This window comes from Leptidea sinapis, chromosome 46 (assembly GCF_905404315.1).
Source record: "Leptidea sinapis chromosome 46, ilLepSina1.1, whole genome shotgun sequence".
Lineage (NCBI taxonomy): Eukaryota > Metazoa > Arthropoda > Insecta > Lepidoptera > Pieridae > Leptidea > Leptidea sinapis.
The window spans coordinates 5,178,103-5,193,098 of record NC_066310.1 but is presented as its reverse complement, the minus strand read 5'-3'; the positions used below and the strand labels follow the sequence as shown (position 1 = coordinate 5,193,098).

General features: G+C 38.8%; 1 protein-coding gene across 1 annotated transcript in view; it reads left to right on the top strand.

The window, feature by feature from the left end:
* LOC126977972 (MAU2 chromatid cohesion factor homolog) overlaps positions 1–14,996 on the top strand; it is a 29,085-nt gene that overhangs the window by 7,127 nt on the left and 6,962 nt on the right. The window contains exons 4-11 of the mRNA XM_050826695.1: positions 667–795; positions 2,478–2,586; positions 3,456–3,611; positions 6,835–7,032; positions 8,434–8,543; positions 9,783–9,884; positions 11,908–12,011; positions 12,106–12,308. Coding sequence (XP_050682652.1) covers positions 667–795; positions 2,478–2,586; positions 3,456–3,611; positions 6,835–7,032; positions 8,434–8,543; positions 9,783–9,884; positions 11,908–12,011; positions 12,106–12,308 — 1,111 coding nt within the window. The remainder of the gene's footprint in view (positions 1–666; positions 796–2,477; positions 2,587–3,455; positions 3,612–6,834; positions 7,033–8,433; positions 8,544–9,782; positions 9,885–11,907; positions 12,012–12,105; positions 12,309–14,996) is intronic.

Here is a 14,996-nt window from a genome sequence, read left to right as displayed (position 1 = left end):
TCGGCCCATTGAGTGCCGCGATTGCTAACGAACGATCAAAAATGTTTCGGGTTCAAAACTCCAAAAGAGGATCGTTTTCAGAGTAATAAGGGCGATTTTTTACGTCGATTTGTAACAACAGATGAAACATGGGTTCATCATTACACGTTAGAATAAAAAATTCAATCAAAACAGTGGACCCAATCGGGATGCCCGGCTCCAAAAAAAGCCATGCCTGTAAAGTCGACTGGAAAAGTGATGGCTTCTGTCTTTTGGGATGCAGATGGGATCTTGATGATAGATTACCTTCCTAAAGGTCAAACAATTGATGGAATTTACTACGCTAATCTTCTAGATAAGCTTCATCAGTGTATTCAGCAAAAACGACCAGGTTTGGCGAAAGAAAATCATCTTCCACCAAGACAACGCTAGGTTTCACACATGTTTTAAAGCTTTGGCAAAAATCAGGATCCTGCGAAATACTGTACCTGCTGAAAACGGGATGTTGCCGAGTGAAAAGGCTGTAATTGTGATCCACTTGATTACTTATTTTATATTAATTTCATCTTGATAACTCACACATCCTTCCATGAACACCCCACAGAATATGTACAACATAGAGATTTTTATTCATTTGATGTTTAAACAATGATAATAATATAACACATACTTTCCTGTTTTTTTCAGTTATTATTAATAGATAAAAAAATTCAAGAAGCGCTACCACTTATGAACCAAGCCGGTCATTTAGTGGAGTCATGGGCCAGCAGTCCACACCAGAAGGAATACCTCAAAGTGTTCTTCCTAGTTTTACAAGTAATGATTCTTATCAGCCTAGCGAAACTCTCTAAGAAAAAAGTGATTCACTTAATTGTATGAAATGTGCAGTCATTGGTAGATTGACAGATGAGGGCTATAATATTGTAAAAAACGGAGACTGCAGAAATCTAATTTTAATAAAATTATACATCGTCGCCATACTGTAATTACTATTTCCAACTTATGTTACCTTATGTATGTCATACAACATCACTGCACATTTCATACCATACTAAGAATTTCATTTTTTACAGAGGCAGTTGCACCTCCTATTATGTAGTATTTACATGCTCTTTGATTCTTATTTGTAATAAATTATTTAATTGGTTTATTGAGATTACTACAAACATTCTGATGTACATAAACAATAGATGATGAAATGGAATTATTCTTAAAGATGAGCAAAGGGTATTTGTTTGATAGTGAACCCTGGGTGGGATAGTTATAGCCAGGAAACAATAAATATTGAATTATTAAAAATAAACAATATTAGAGTGTATTTAGTGTAAAGTTAGTCCAACATGGGACAAATATACTTTAACCACTGTGGGACGAGACAGGCAGGATGTTCAATTGATACACCCTGCCCATTACAATGTGTTGCCGTTCAGGATTCTTGAAAAACCAAAAAACTGAGCAGCGCTATAATTGTGCTCTTCAGTCTGAGTTATCAGATGCATGTCTCATATGCACAGTAATTTTACTAGCAACGGCGCCCTTCAAATCGAAACACAGTAATGCTTACACATTACTGCTTCACGGCAGAAATAGGCGTCGTAATAAACGCGAAGTAAAGTTATTCCAAATTTAAAACGTTTTGTCTTTATATAACTTTTGTTACTACTTGACAGGGAGTAGTAATTTTAAACTTGGAGTAACTTTTCATTGCGTTTATTAATAATAATAATAAAATGTTTATTTTCAGATAACTACGATCCATTGTTAGTAAACTTATAATCTAATTGTGAATTGGAAATTATATCTACGACATATTTATTTTTATTAAATAGCCAACATATGGACAGTCCCCGCTGTCGGCTATCGCCTTCAGATAACTGTTACTGCTGCCTCGTAATCGGCGGAGTAGAGAAGCTTCTTTTTTACATAGAACGGCGCTGAAGCTGTCGACCTGCTCGTGGGCAAACATAGCTGACCCGCTACAAAAACGTGGCAGCGGCAACAGCTCTGAAGGCGTTGTTATCCTGTACTCGCAGGGCAAGATTTATTAGTATATCACGCCCACAGGCTACTCGAGTAGAGCGATATGCAGTACGCTTTAAAAAGAGTTATTTTTACTTCTGTCAAGCAACGCGAATCTGCATGCTATCATATTCGCTCGAACCGACAGCGCCTTGCGTTCCCTCTCCATATCTACATCATCTATTTAGTCTTCGGTTACAAAGTGCCCAAGATATTTAAATTGCTCTAGTCTTTTTAGAGGTTCACCGTTAAGTTTTATTGGTGGTCGACTCTTGGACATTTGTTACCAGCTTTAAATACCATGACCTCACTTTTCTTCACATTGTATAGGAGACCATGTATACCCGCATAATACTCACAGACTTTCAGGAGTTTTCTGAGCGCACTCGCCGCGGGGACCAGCAGCACCATGTCATCCGCGTAGTTGAGCTGATGTTGATTAATAATACAGTTAATTCATGTTCATGTTGTCATTCCAGGTTTGTCACTATTTAATGGCTGGGCAAGTGAAAAGTGTTAAGCCATGTCTGAAGCAGCTGCAGCAAAGCATACAGACAATAATGGCACCAACCTGGCCTGATGACGATGGTCAGTAAACATTAGTGCTTACTAACAAATACTCCTGAATCTTACTAACGTAGTTAATATTATAAGAATGATTTAAGTTTTATTTAGTGTTAATTTCGCCAATATTTGTTTTTAAAACAATAAAAAAAAAATAAAAATTGTAAAAAAAAATATTGGCGGAATTAACACTAAAGAAAACTTAAATCATTTGTATAATTATGGATTTCCGCAAAGTAACGCCTAATTCAATAAAAGTAGTTAATATTGTTATTACTTGCTAAGACCTTTGTTTGAAATAAGAGCTAAAAGAAATAGAAATAAATGTGTCAGGTTTTAATTAAGGAAACATTATAATGCTATTTCTTTTTAAAGTGACAACCCTCACTTCTCTGATAAATTACACAAATTAAATTTGATAACAAAATTTGTGAACGATGTGGGACTCGAACCTGGGACCTCTCGCGTTCCGTGCGAACGCTCTTTCCACTGAGCCAACTTTTCGAATGACGTGTCATTGATAAATCTTCAACTCATGTGGATTAGGCCACAATATGATAGTTGAACAAGACATACAAGATAATTCAACGATACGTCACTCGAACGGTTGGCTCAGTGGAAAGAGTGCTCGCACGGAACGTGAGAGGTGCCGGGTTCGAGTCCCGTATCGTTCATAAATTTTGTTTTACCTTTTATAAAATAATTTAGTTTATTACAACGTTTAGGAAAACTTTAAGCATACCAACTGAAAATAAATGCCTACAATTTTAAGTTTTCTTTCACAATCAACTACCTCCATTATATTAAAAGTGTTTTTAGGCGATTCGAAATTAGCATGATATTTTATATTTTTCATATATTAGAATTTATACATAATCTGCTGATTGTTTTAGCTGTTTGTGGGGGAGAGTCATTTGTGTGGCTGTCAAGACAGCAGCTATATGTGCTGGTGTACCTGGTGACGGTGATGCACTCGGCACAAGCTGGATACATGGACAAGGCTCACAAGTACACCGAGAAGGCGCTTGCACAGATTGACAAACTCACCTGTTAGTTGTATTTTTAACCGACTTGAAAAAAGGATGAGGTTCTCAATTCGACGGTTTTTTTATGCATTGTATGTTATTTAATTTAAATACCACAACTCATGGGTGGTGCGGGATTCGAAGCCTTTGAAAATGATAAAAAGTGAAAAAATTTATAGTAGTATGACACCCATTAGAAATTGAAGAGAATATAACAAAAATGAAAGGAAACATAAAATACGGGCGATCTGAGGTTGGGAAGTGATTAAGAGTAAAAAACGGTGTATCTCAATTTCCTTCAAAACTGCAAGTCCTATGGAAATAAGTCAAATGGCAAAGTTGTAGGTAGTAAAAAGATTTACAACTTTTGTTTTACAATTTTTTCACATAACCTTAAAACTTTGCATAGTTAGTATGACACATATCTATGGAAAATAAATTGCGGGTACGAGATGATTTGCTTGAAATTCTTAACCTTATTTTACTTGTTAGAGAGGGTGAGTCGACAATGTTATTTAATATTTTATATAAGAATATGGTGTCTAAATATCTATGCCGACTGTTGAGTGATGGGATATTATGACGTTTGGTTGTAACATGAGAGTCTTTGAATATATTTCCCGTGCGGTAATCAAGTTGTTTCAATAATTTATTTTGAACTTTCTCAAGTCTAGTAACGTGAACCTGATATTGCGGGCTCCGCACAACTGAACCGAATTCAAGTATTCGTCTTGCGTACGAGAAATAAAGTATTTTAAGAGTAGAAGGCTAGGTGAAAGGTTTTGTGATACGAAATGTAAAGCCGAGCAGTTTAAATGCTTTATTAATAATATTATTAATGTGTATATTAAAATGCATGTTAGAAACTAGGGTAATAATTAATAACCCTTTTAAGACTTGCACTACCTAGATTATAATCGAAGATTATCTTATTCTGTTTCCTTTTGAATGAGATATCATGCCATTTTTAAAGTTTAAGGTAGAGATGATTTGTCGTGCAATAATCATTTAATTTATATAGATCATATTGTAAATGCTGACAGTCAACTAAGTTTGTAATAACTTTAAAATCTTTTTGTCATCAGCGTAAAGCAAATGACAAGATTCATTAAAAACGTGATCTATATCGTTTATATATAGAGAGAGAAAAGTAAAGGACCCAAATGGGAACCCTGAGGAACTCCGGAGGTAACATCAAGAAAATTTGAAATGTAACCTTTTAATGCAACTGCTTGACTTCGATTACTAATGTAGGATTTAATCCACCTTAGAAGGTCGCCGTGTATACCGAATGAAGATAATTTCGTTATGTGGAGGTTATGATTTATTTTGCTTTGGAAAAGTCAGTAACAATATTTTCCAGTATTTTGGCTAGTGAGGATAATTTTAAAATACCTTGATACTTTGTGATTAGTTTAGTATCATCCTTTTTAAAGATAGGGGTAATTAATTAATAATAAGCTTTGACCCTCATTTTGTTTATAAGATAGTTTATTTTGCATGATCTTATAGCTTGTTTCAATAGCTTTTTTATACATTCTGTAATGTCATCCTAATTATAAGCAATCTATTAATACACGTAAAATAATACGCATCGACAGGCCGGTGCGCGAGCGCCAAAATCGCGCCGATCTATGACATACCGCGGCGCGGGGGCACTTGCCGATTACGGAAATTTAAATCACTCGTGATGAATGCCCTTCATTCTGTACAATTACAAAGTCAAAGTCAAAATTCTTTATTCACTGTAAAACTTTATAAGTTATTTAGTGCAAGTCAGGATGAAGTACAAAAGTTACAATAGCATTCAAATGAGTATAACAATATTCATGAACAAAATTTAGAACATTAATTCCAACTATCTTGTATCATTCAAATAATCTTTCACATTATAATAGGCCTTAGATGTTAATTTATTTTTTACGACACATTTAAATTTTTTAATAGGTAATATTTTAATTTCATTTGGGAGTTTATTCTAAAATATAACACAATCCACTTTAAAAGATTTAGCAATTTTACGGAGTTACATTACATTACAGTAGATGGAATTGCGAGTTTATGTTTGTTTCGAGTACTGACACTGTGTACATCACTATTCTTTTTAAATTGGCTAATATTTTTATGAGCATATAGGAGGTTCTCGTATATGTACTGGCAGTATACTGTCATAATATTTATTTCACTAAAATTTTCTCCCAATGAATCCCTTGAACGCATTTTATAGACTGCTCGAATTGCTCTTTTCTGCAGCACAAATATGTTTTCAATATCTGCAGCCCTACCCCACAATATAATTCCGTAAGACATGACACTATGAAAGTAGCTGAAATATACAAGTCTAGCCGTTTCAACATCTGTCAGCTGCCTATTTTTTTTATCGCAAATACTGCAGAGCTAAGTCGATTACATAAGTTTTTTATATGAGCACCCCATTGTAGCTTAAAGTCTAATGTAATGCCTAGGAATGTTGTCGTTTCTACTACATCAAGTTTGTCATTATTAATTTTTATAGGTGTTGGTTGGTGCTTTATATTTGGAAGTGTAAACCTTACACATTTTGGTTTCCTTTCGTTTAAAAGTAAGTTATTAACATTAAAACAATTTACTACTTTCGCAATGTCGTCGTCAACCTGACAGAATTTTTTTGCTGGCGTTTTATTTTAAATAACAAAGATGTATCGTCAGCAAACAGTATAATATCATGTTTATTTTGAATAAGGTATAAATTCAGGTAAAACAATGACGTAAACCAGGAACAAAAAAGGACCCAAGATTGAGCCCTGCGGTACACCCATTGATATGATACAGCCAGTCGATCGTTTTCCATTAATGTCTACTCTTTGAATCCTATTACGCAAGTACGATTTTATTAAATCTAGTGAAAGATCTCTAACCCCATAGTGGTGAAATTTTTGAAGTAAGCTTTCATGATGGACGCAGTCGAATGCCTTGGATAAATCACAAAACACTCCTAACGCATCACATGAATCCTCCCAAGCATCCAAAATATTTCTTATTACCTCGATAATAGCATCTGTGGTTGAAAGACCTTGAGTAAAACCATATTGTTTATTATGCATGAGGTTATTATTTTAAAAATTGTTAATTAATTGAGTTAACATAATTTTTTCGAAAATCTTGCTAAAGGTTGGTAGTACTGATATGATAAAATTGATGGGGTCAGCTTTATCTCCCGACTTGAATAGAGGAGTAATACATAAACTAATATATGAATAATTTTTAGCCAGTGCAGCGTGCGAGGACACGGCGATCGTGGCGCGAGAGGGAGGGCGCGCGGGACGCGGCGGCGCGGCGCTCGCGTGGAGGCTGAGAATGGCGCTGGTGGAGCACGCGGCGCTGTGCCGGCTGGTGGCGGGCGGCAAGGCGCAGGCGCTGACCGAGATAGCGCGCGCCGCCCGCCTGCTGGCCGCGCCGCCCACCGGTACGTACACACACTGTGTGGAGCACGCTGGTGGAGCACGCGGCGCTGTGCCGGCTGGTGGCGGGCGGCAAGGCGCAGGCGCTGACCGAGATAGCGCGCGCCGCCCGCCTGCTGGCCGCGCCGCCCACCGGTACGTACACACACTGTGTGGAGCACGCTGGTGGAGCACGCGGCGCTGTGCCGGCTGGTGGCGGGCGGCAAGGCGCAGGCGCTGACCGAGATAGCGCGCGCCGCCCGCCTGCTGGCCGCGCCGCCCACCGGTACGTACACACACTGTGTGGAGCACGCTGGTGGAGCACGCGGCGCTGTGCCGGCTGGTGGCGGGCGGCAAGGCGCAGGCGCTGACCGAGATAGCGCGCGCCGCCCGCCTGCTGGCCGCGCCGCCCACCGGTACGTACACACACTGTGTGGAGCACGCTGGTGGAGCACGCGGCGCTGTGCCGGCTGGTGGCGGGCGGCAAGGCGCAGGCGCTGACCGAGATAGCGCGCGCCGCCCGCCTGCTGGCCGCGCCGCCCACCGGTACGTACACACACTGTGTGGAGCACGCTGGTGGAGCACGCGGCGCTGTGCCGGCTGGTGGCGGGCGGCAAGGCGCAGGCGCTGACCGAGATAGCGCGCGCCGCCCGCCTGCTGGCCGCGCCGCCCACCGGTACGTACACACACTGTGTGGAGCACGCTGGTGGAGCACGCGGCGCTGTGCCGGCTGGTGGCGGGCGGCAAGGCGCAGGCGCTGACCGAGATAGCGCGCGCCGCCCGCCTGCTGGCCGCGCCGCCCACCGGTACGTACACACACTGTGTGGAGCACGCTGGTGGAGCACGCGGCGCTGTGCCGGCTGGTGGCGGGCGGCAAGGCGCAGGCGCTGACCGAGATAGCGCGCGCCGCCCGCCTGCTGGCCGCGCCGCCCACCGGTACGTACACACACTGTGTGGAGCACGCGGCGCTGTGCCGGCTGGTGGCGGGCGGCAAGGCGCAGGCGCTGACCGAGATAGCGCGCGCCGCCCGCCTGCTGGCCGCGCCGCCCACCGGTACGTACACACACTGTGTGGAGCACGCTGGTGGAGCACGCGGCGCTGTGCCGGCTGGTGGCGGGCGGCAAGGCGCAGGCGCTGACCGAGATAGCGCGCGCCGCCCGCCTGCTGTCGCTCACAGCATGTGGGAGGCTCCTTTACACAAGATGCCGACTAGATTATAGGTACCACAACGGCGCCTATTTCTGCCGTGAAACAGAAATGTGTAAACATTACTGTATTTCGGTCTGAAGGGCGCCGTAGCTAGTGAAATTACTGCGACTTAATATCTTATGTCTCAATGTGACGAGCGCAATTGTAGTGCCGCTCAGAATTTTTGGGTTATTCAAGAAAGTATCAGCTAGTTTAATAATAAAATATAATTGTTACAGCGTTGTGCGCAGCCGCCCACACTCCACAGCTACACTGTCTACTGGGGCTGTACGCGATGTCCATGAACTGCATGGACGCGGCCGAGGCGCAGTTCCACACAGCCATACATGTATGTACTTTATTTTATTATTTTTTGTCTACACCCATGCCTTAAATCCTCTTTTAAATATTGTAAAGCAGTTAGCTTATTGCCAACATTAAAACACCCAATGTCCTAATAACCATTACATCATCCAAACGAGTAAGTGTAATGAAATTCAGTACAATATTGCAACACTCGTTTTTATTACAACAGACGTTTGGATGATGTAATCGTTACTAAGACTGGCTTTTTTAATGTTAGCGTTAAGATAACTGTTTCAGAATCTTTAATAAAGGATTCATATTTTGGTATTGTATGCAGCTGTTGATAATAACGTATTAAAGCACTCATATGATTCTATTATCACCACCCACATTCGTGTTTTAATACCCCTTATTACACATGCAAGCTTGTTGATCAAGTGGTTAACCAATGTGCCTAACGAGCAACAGTTTGTGCGTGCAATTACTCTGGTTAAATATTTTATATTAACGTATAGACACACAAAGCGTGCGAGAGTGAAGAACATCCCTAACGGAGATACAGCAACATGGCAAAAGAAAGCTAATCTATTGTGATAGTAACCGATTTTGATTGACAATTCGTAAACAAATAAGTCTTTTTATTTTATCTTGTATTTCAAAATTGATCCCAAATTCGTTCTCTGCACCCCTCGAGAACCTCGGATACAATATTCATATTTTTGAAATCATAATTATGCGCGGCAGCTATCTTGGATAAAAAAATTATCCCAAATTCTTTTTCTGCACCCCCGAGAACCTCGGATATTACATTCATATTGTTGAAATCATAAATTTGCGCGGCTGCCATTTTGGGTTTCAAAACTGATGCCAAATTCGTTCTCTGCACCCTCGAGAACCTCGGATTCGATATCAATGTTGTTGAAATCATTATTTTGCGCGGCGGCCATTTTGGAATTCAAAAATGATCCCAAATTCGTTATCTGCTCCTTCGAGAACCTTGAATACGATATCCATAATGTTGAAATCATAATTTTGCGCTGTGGCCATCTTGGTTTTAAACAAGTAAAAAAAACGACATGGCGCGTACCCGAAAATCGTGACGATTTACTATAAAATTTCTCTCATACGTCGATAAAGATTTTTCACTACAATATTTTGATCATTGTTTTCTTTGACATTTCACATTGCACATCTGGGAATAAATTTTAAGTAAATTGTATTTTCTTTTCAGGTCGTATATATTCTAAGTCATCACCGATTTAAATATTTTATGTTATTTCAGATGTCACAAGAGAGAGATCTGTGGATGTTTGCAAAGTTGAACCTCGCCATTGTATATTTAAGAGGCCGGAGGGATACTGACTTAGCGCAAATTATGGAGCAGGTGATTACTTTTCCTCAATTATGTATGGCATTAATATAATATACTTACATGGACGATAATATATTTTAAAATGTTTTTACTTATATCATCTGAATCTGGATACTTAGTATTTGAATGTCACTTACATTGTGTCACTTTAGGAATTGCATGTGCACATTCAATTTACATAGTCAATTTAAATCGTGAACATTCATTCATTCAGAGTATGACTTTCAACGATTTAAAATGTATTTTGACAAATCAGCAATTCTATTCAATAAATAGGCGTCAAAGTTAGCGTGGGACATATTAACAGGTGAATGATTGTAGATCCCAAAACAAGGCATCATATTCTAGACAGTATACTAGGAATCACTGAGAACAAATTTCAGAAATATATTTGAGCTTCTTCGACAAAGAAGGCTTACTATAGTAGATTATATAGAAGATAATAATGCATAGTTCTTGACTGTTTCAGCGCAGGCCACCTAATATTGTAGAGCATTATATTAAATAGGCTAAACATTTTTGTAATATGATTTAAAAGATGGGCTGGGAGTTTCCTATTAGTTCTTCTCCCCATGTCAAAGCCCGTTAACGAACTGATGTACTTCGTGACGTTTTACCAAGTGTTATGTTGTATTCTACAGAACAACGAGCGTATGGGTCTTTCAAGATAAGCTGAAACGCACGTTGCGATTTTGCTTTGAAGACCCCTCATATCTATCGGTTCATGAACATAACAGACAAATAAATTTTTGATGGTGAAAAACACGAAGAATAGATATAGCAGTTTAACTTCGTGGTGTCATTTGTGGTATTTATTTATTAGGTTCACCAACAGATACTCTATTACTAGCTTATAAAAAATACAAAAATATTATTAATTATGGTGTAAATCCAATTACAGGCAAACCGGCATGCATTTCTGTGTTGCACAAGTGCGGGATTGCAAGTTTACAGTAAAAAAATAATGTATTGTACTAATATAATGTAGAAGTGAACAAGTGAAAAAAAAAAATTGGGATATAAATCCAAACAAAGCATAGGTTATGTGGTTTCTACACTGATAAATAGATGCAATATTTTTTTGTAATCCTGAGGGGAGGGGGAGTGGATGTCAACACGAGTAGTTTTGAAAATATTATTGAGCTCCCGACAGATCCTTTCTGAAACTCTATTAGCACTGAAATCAGTTCCATATAAATTTTCAATAAATGGTTTGAAGTTTGTGAAACGTGCACTTTCGCGTGGCACTGAAAATTTAATTTTGGCTAGGATATTGGGAAAAACTGTTTCAGTCATTTTGAAGGGAAATCGAGTCTAACAGAGTTTGAATAGCTTTAAAAATCTTTAAGTCGTCGGCAAATAACACAAAAATTTAAGATTTTATATGGTCACACAAGTCGTTAATAAATACTAAAAATAATATAGGACCTAGATGGGATCCCTGAGGGACTCCAGATGGAGCCATGAATGGATCTGATTGATAACCACAAACCACAACTTGTAGTTGTCTGTACGACAAAAAAGACGAGAGCCAGGACAGCAAAGTTCCTTGAATGCCAGCGTTATGTAGTTTACTTATTAAAATTCAGTGGTTGACCCGATCGAAAGCTTTACTAACATCCATATATATAGCGTCCACTTGGTTTCCCTTGTCTATATTATCGATTACTTGAGTACAACTGTTGTAAATTCAATTACTTTTGTTATGGTAGACATTTTATTGCGGAAATCATGCTGTTGATGGACTAAAATAGATTTCAAATGAAAAGAAAGATAAGGACATATCAGAGATTCGAAAACTATACCAAAAATGGACAATAGATATATTGGCCTGTAGTTCATTGGTATAATGAATCCGCTTGTCCGCTTTTCGGAATAGGCACAACATTAGCAGACTTCCATTTTTCAGGAAATATCCCAGAGGCCAGAGATCGATGTTCCATATTTCGGCTTTGTTTTCGTGCGACGTGATTTGTCTATATGTATAGAACGTCATTGATTTCTTTTAATGTTGCCATATTGTGTTCTTACACAGGTTCGCCCGGAAGCACTCCCAGCGTACGCGCACGGCTTGCGGGCCGCCTCGTATTACGTGCTCGGTCTGCAAGCGTTCTTCCAGGCCAGATACAACGAAGCCAAGTATGTTCAAGTTTTATCATTTAAACCCTTATAAAGTTCAAACTTAATAGATAAATAAAAAGTCACGACCGTTGAGACCACTTTATGATACCAGGCGATATCTCCGCGAGACACTCAAGATGGCGAACGCCGAAGACCTCAACCGGCTGACGTCGTGTTCGCTGGTGCTGCTGGGCCACATCTTCCTGTCCATCAACAACTCGCGCGAGAGCATGAACATGGTGACGCCCGCCATGCAGCTGGCCAGCAAGATCCCCGACGTGCACGTGCAGCTCTGGGCCTCCGCCATACTTAAAGGTAGATTTCGAAGACATTGACACTGACCCGTCATATACCACGGACTAACGGCCGTTCCCAATATTCAGTCTATCTCCATTGTTGTTGTTGTGGCCCACTTGAGATAAAAATCGTATCTATCATTGACTTTTCTGTCCCAATTAACTTATCTACTGTACTTATCTTATCCTTACAGGCTGTCTGTCAATGGAAGTTTGTATGGAAATTGCAATTCACGCGTCCCAATATAAGGCGATAAGAATGACTTATCGGGTATATTGGGACAGCTTCAGATTGTTGACAGCTAATTACTGACAGTAGAATGTAGTTATTTATCTCTATCTGTAGATAGTATATTGTTAACGGCCGTAAGGGAGGCTCGATCGGTGAGCATAATTGTATTTCGTGACCTCGTCTTTGTTATTTCTGTTAAGATGAGTAAAAATTAAAAAGTGAAAAACTGGCCACTTATGTCCACACGGTCGTACCTCAACTAGATGCACCGACCAAATTAAATCATCCAAATCTCCACGCTTGTTAGAGATGCGCTGGTCTGTCCGGTAACCATACTTCTGGCCACGATCCTCGGACACGAGGGACTGATCCCAGAGAGAGAGAGAGATGTCCACACGGTTTTTGTATTAATTTTTTTATGAGAAAAAGTGACTAGACGATCAAGATGTTCATCTGATATTAAGTGCTAACCCTACCTATTACTGTGCAGTGCCGCTCACATTATTAATTGGATTCAATCAATAATCTGTGCGGCATCGTCATTGCTCGTCACTATGAGACATAAGATGTTTATGTCCGATGTAATCGGGGTTTTTTCGTTATACACTACGTCACAGGTCGTTTATGATGTAATACGTGACGACATAAGATCATATTTATTTATTTAGGCACACAAACAAACTACAATAAATTTTGAATTAAATAATATAGTATACAATATATATATATATGTATTTATGAATGAATGAATGAAAACTTTATTAATAACAAAACTTTATTAAAAACACAAACCACACAGAATAATACAACTAAGAAAGACTTAGAGGTAAAAAAATTATAATTAAAAACTTATACTTAGCATAAAAATATACAAATGATTAAAAAAAAATGAAACAAATGTATGCATAATATTATAGTGATTATCTTAATTTAAAAGTACTGTGTAGCAGTCATTGTTATCAAAAGGAACTGACTCAGCGTCATGCTGCATTGGAATAATACCAACACAGCGCTGATTTACAGCAGCCCCCAGGTGACCCATTGAGTAACTATTAATGCTAAAAAATAAATTTAGTTTTATTAAAGGTTCCATCATATTATTTTTAAAGATGATAATTTGAAATTAGCTTCTACTTGTTCAGAATATTACATAAATATACATACATACATAAATATTAAAATAACAGCAATTTTAGAAATATTTGCAGAAACAAACTAAAACTTCGATCCCATTATGTATTATTAATAAGATAAATCTTATAATGTAGGACTTATGCACATAATTTGTAAGCAGATACTTAATAATTTAAATAGACGTAAGGATGAGATTTTTAACTTTTTTCTGGAAAGTTCCAACAGTCTTCAGATTGCGAAACGGTGGTGGTATATCATTCCAGCACTTGGTGGCACTGTACCTAAAACTTCCTCTAAAAGAGGCGGAATGATGGAGTGGGACTGACAGGACATTGAATGCGAACCTTGTTTCAAAATTTAACTGGCTGCGCTGACCTAGCCATTCCAATTTACTATATAAATATTTTGGCGTTTTTGTCTTAATAATACCAAAAAGAAGCGTGGCTAAATGAAGTCGTCTACGAGCATCCATATTTAAAATATTTGCTTCTTTGAGGTATGGAGAAATATGTTGTCGGGCCGGTATGTCCCAGCAAAAACGAGCACATGCATTTTGTACTCTTTGTATTGACTTTCTTGTTCTGCCAAGCAGCCTCGGACCATACACTGTATCGGTATAGTTAAACTTGGATAGAACAAGAGCCTCACAAAGACGTATGCGCAATTCTGTGGTTATAAATGGTCTAATTTGGTACAAAACTTTTAATCTATAAAAACTGTTGGAAATGACTTTATTTATATGCTTCTCAAATCTTAAGGATTCATCCATTATCAACCCAAGATTGCGAACTTCTTGTACGCGTTCGATAACCTTATCATTAATGAGTAGTCTTACATTAAATTCATTAATTAACTCTAAGCCGTTACAATTGCCGAAGATCATAAATTTTGTTTTATTCGGGTTTAAAATCAGTGAGTTTTTTTCAGACCACATGAATATTTCATGAAGATCAGCATTTATAATATCTATTGCCTGTTGGGCTTCGTGTGGCGAAAAAGAAAAATATAGCTGTATATCATCAGCGTAGATTTGATAATTGCAGTGTTTAATTTTTTTAATTATGTCTGCAATATATATAATAAAAATAAGGGGCCCTAAAATAGAGCCCTGAGGAACTCCCCTCGTTATAGTGTCACGTTCTGAAAATTTTGTGTTACCCTGCTCATCTATCACTGAGACCGTCTGTGTTCTATTAGTGAGATAGCTTTCAAACCACTTAATACTATTTTCACTAAAACCATAGTACGCTAGGTTGGAAAGTAGGAGATTTATATTTAAAGTTTCAAAAGCACGTGAAAAATCAAGAAGTATTAAAATTGTTACTTTTTTCTCCTCTATCA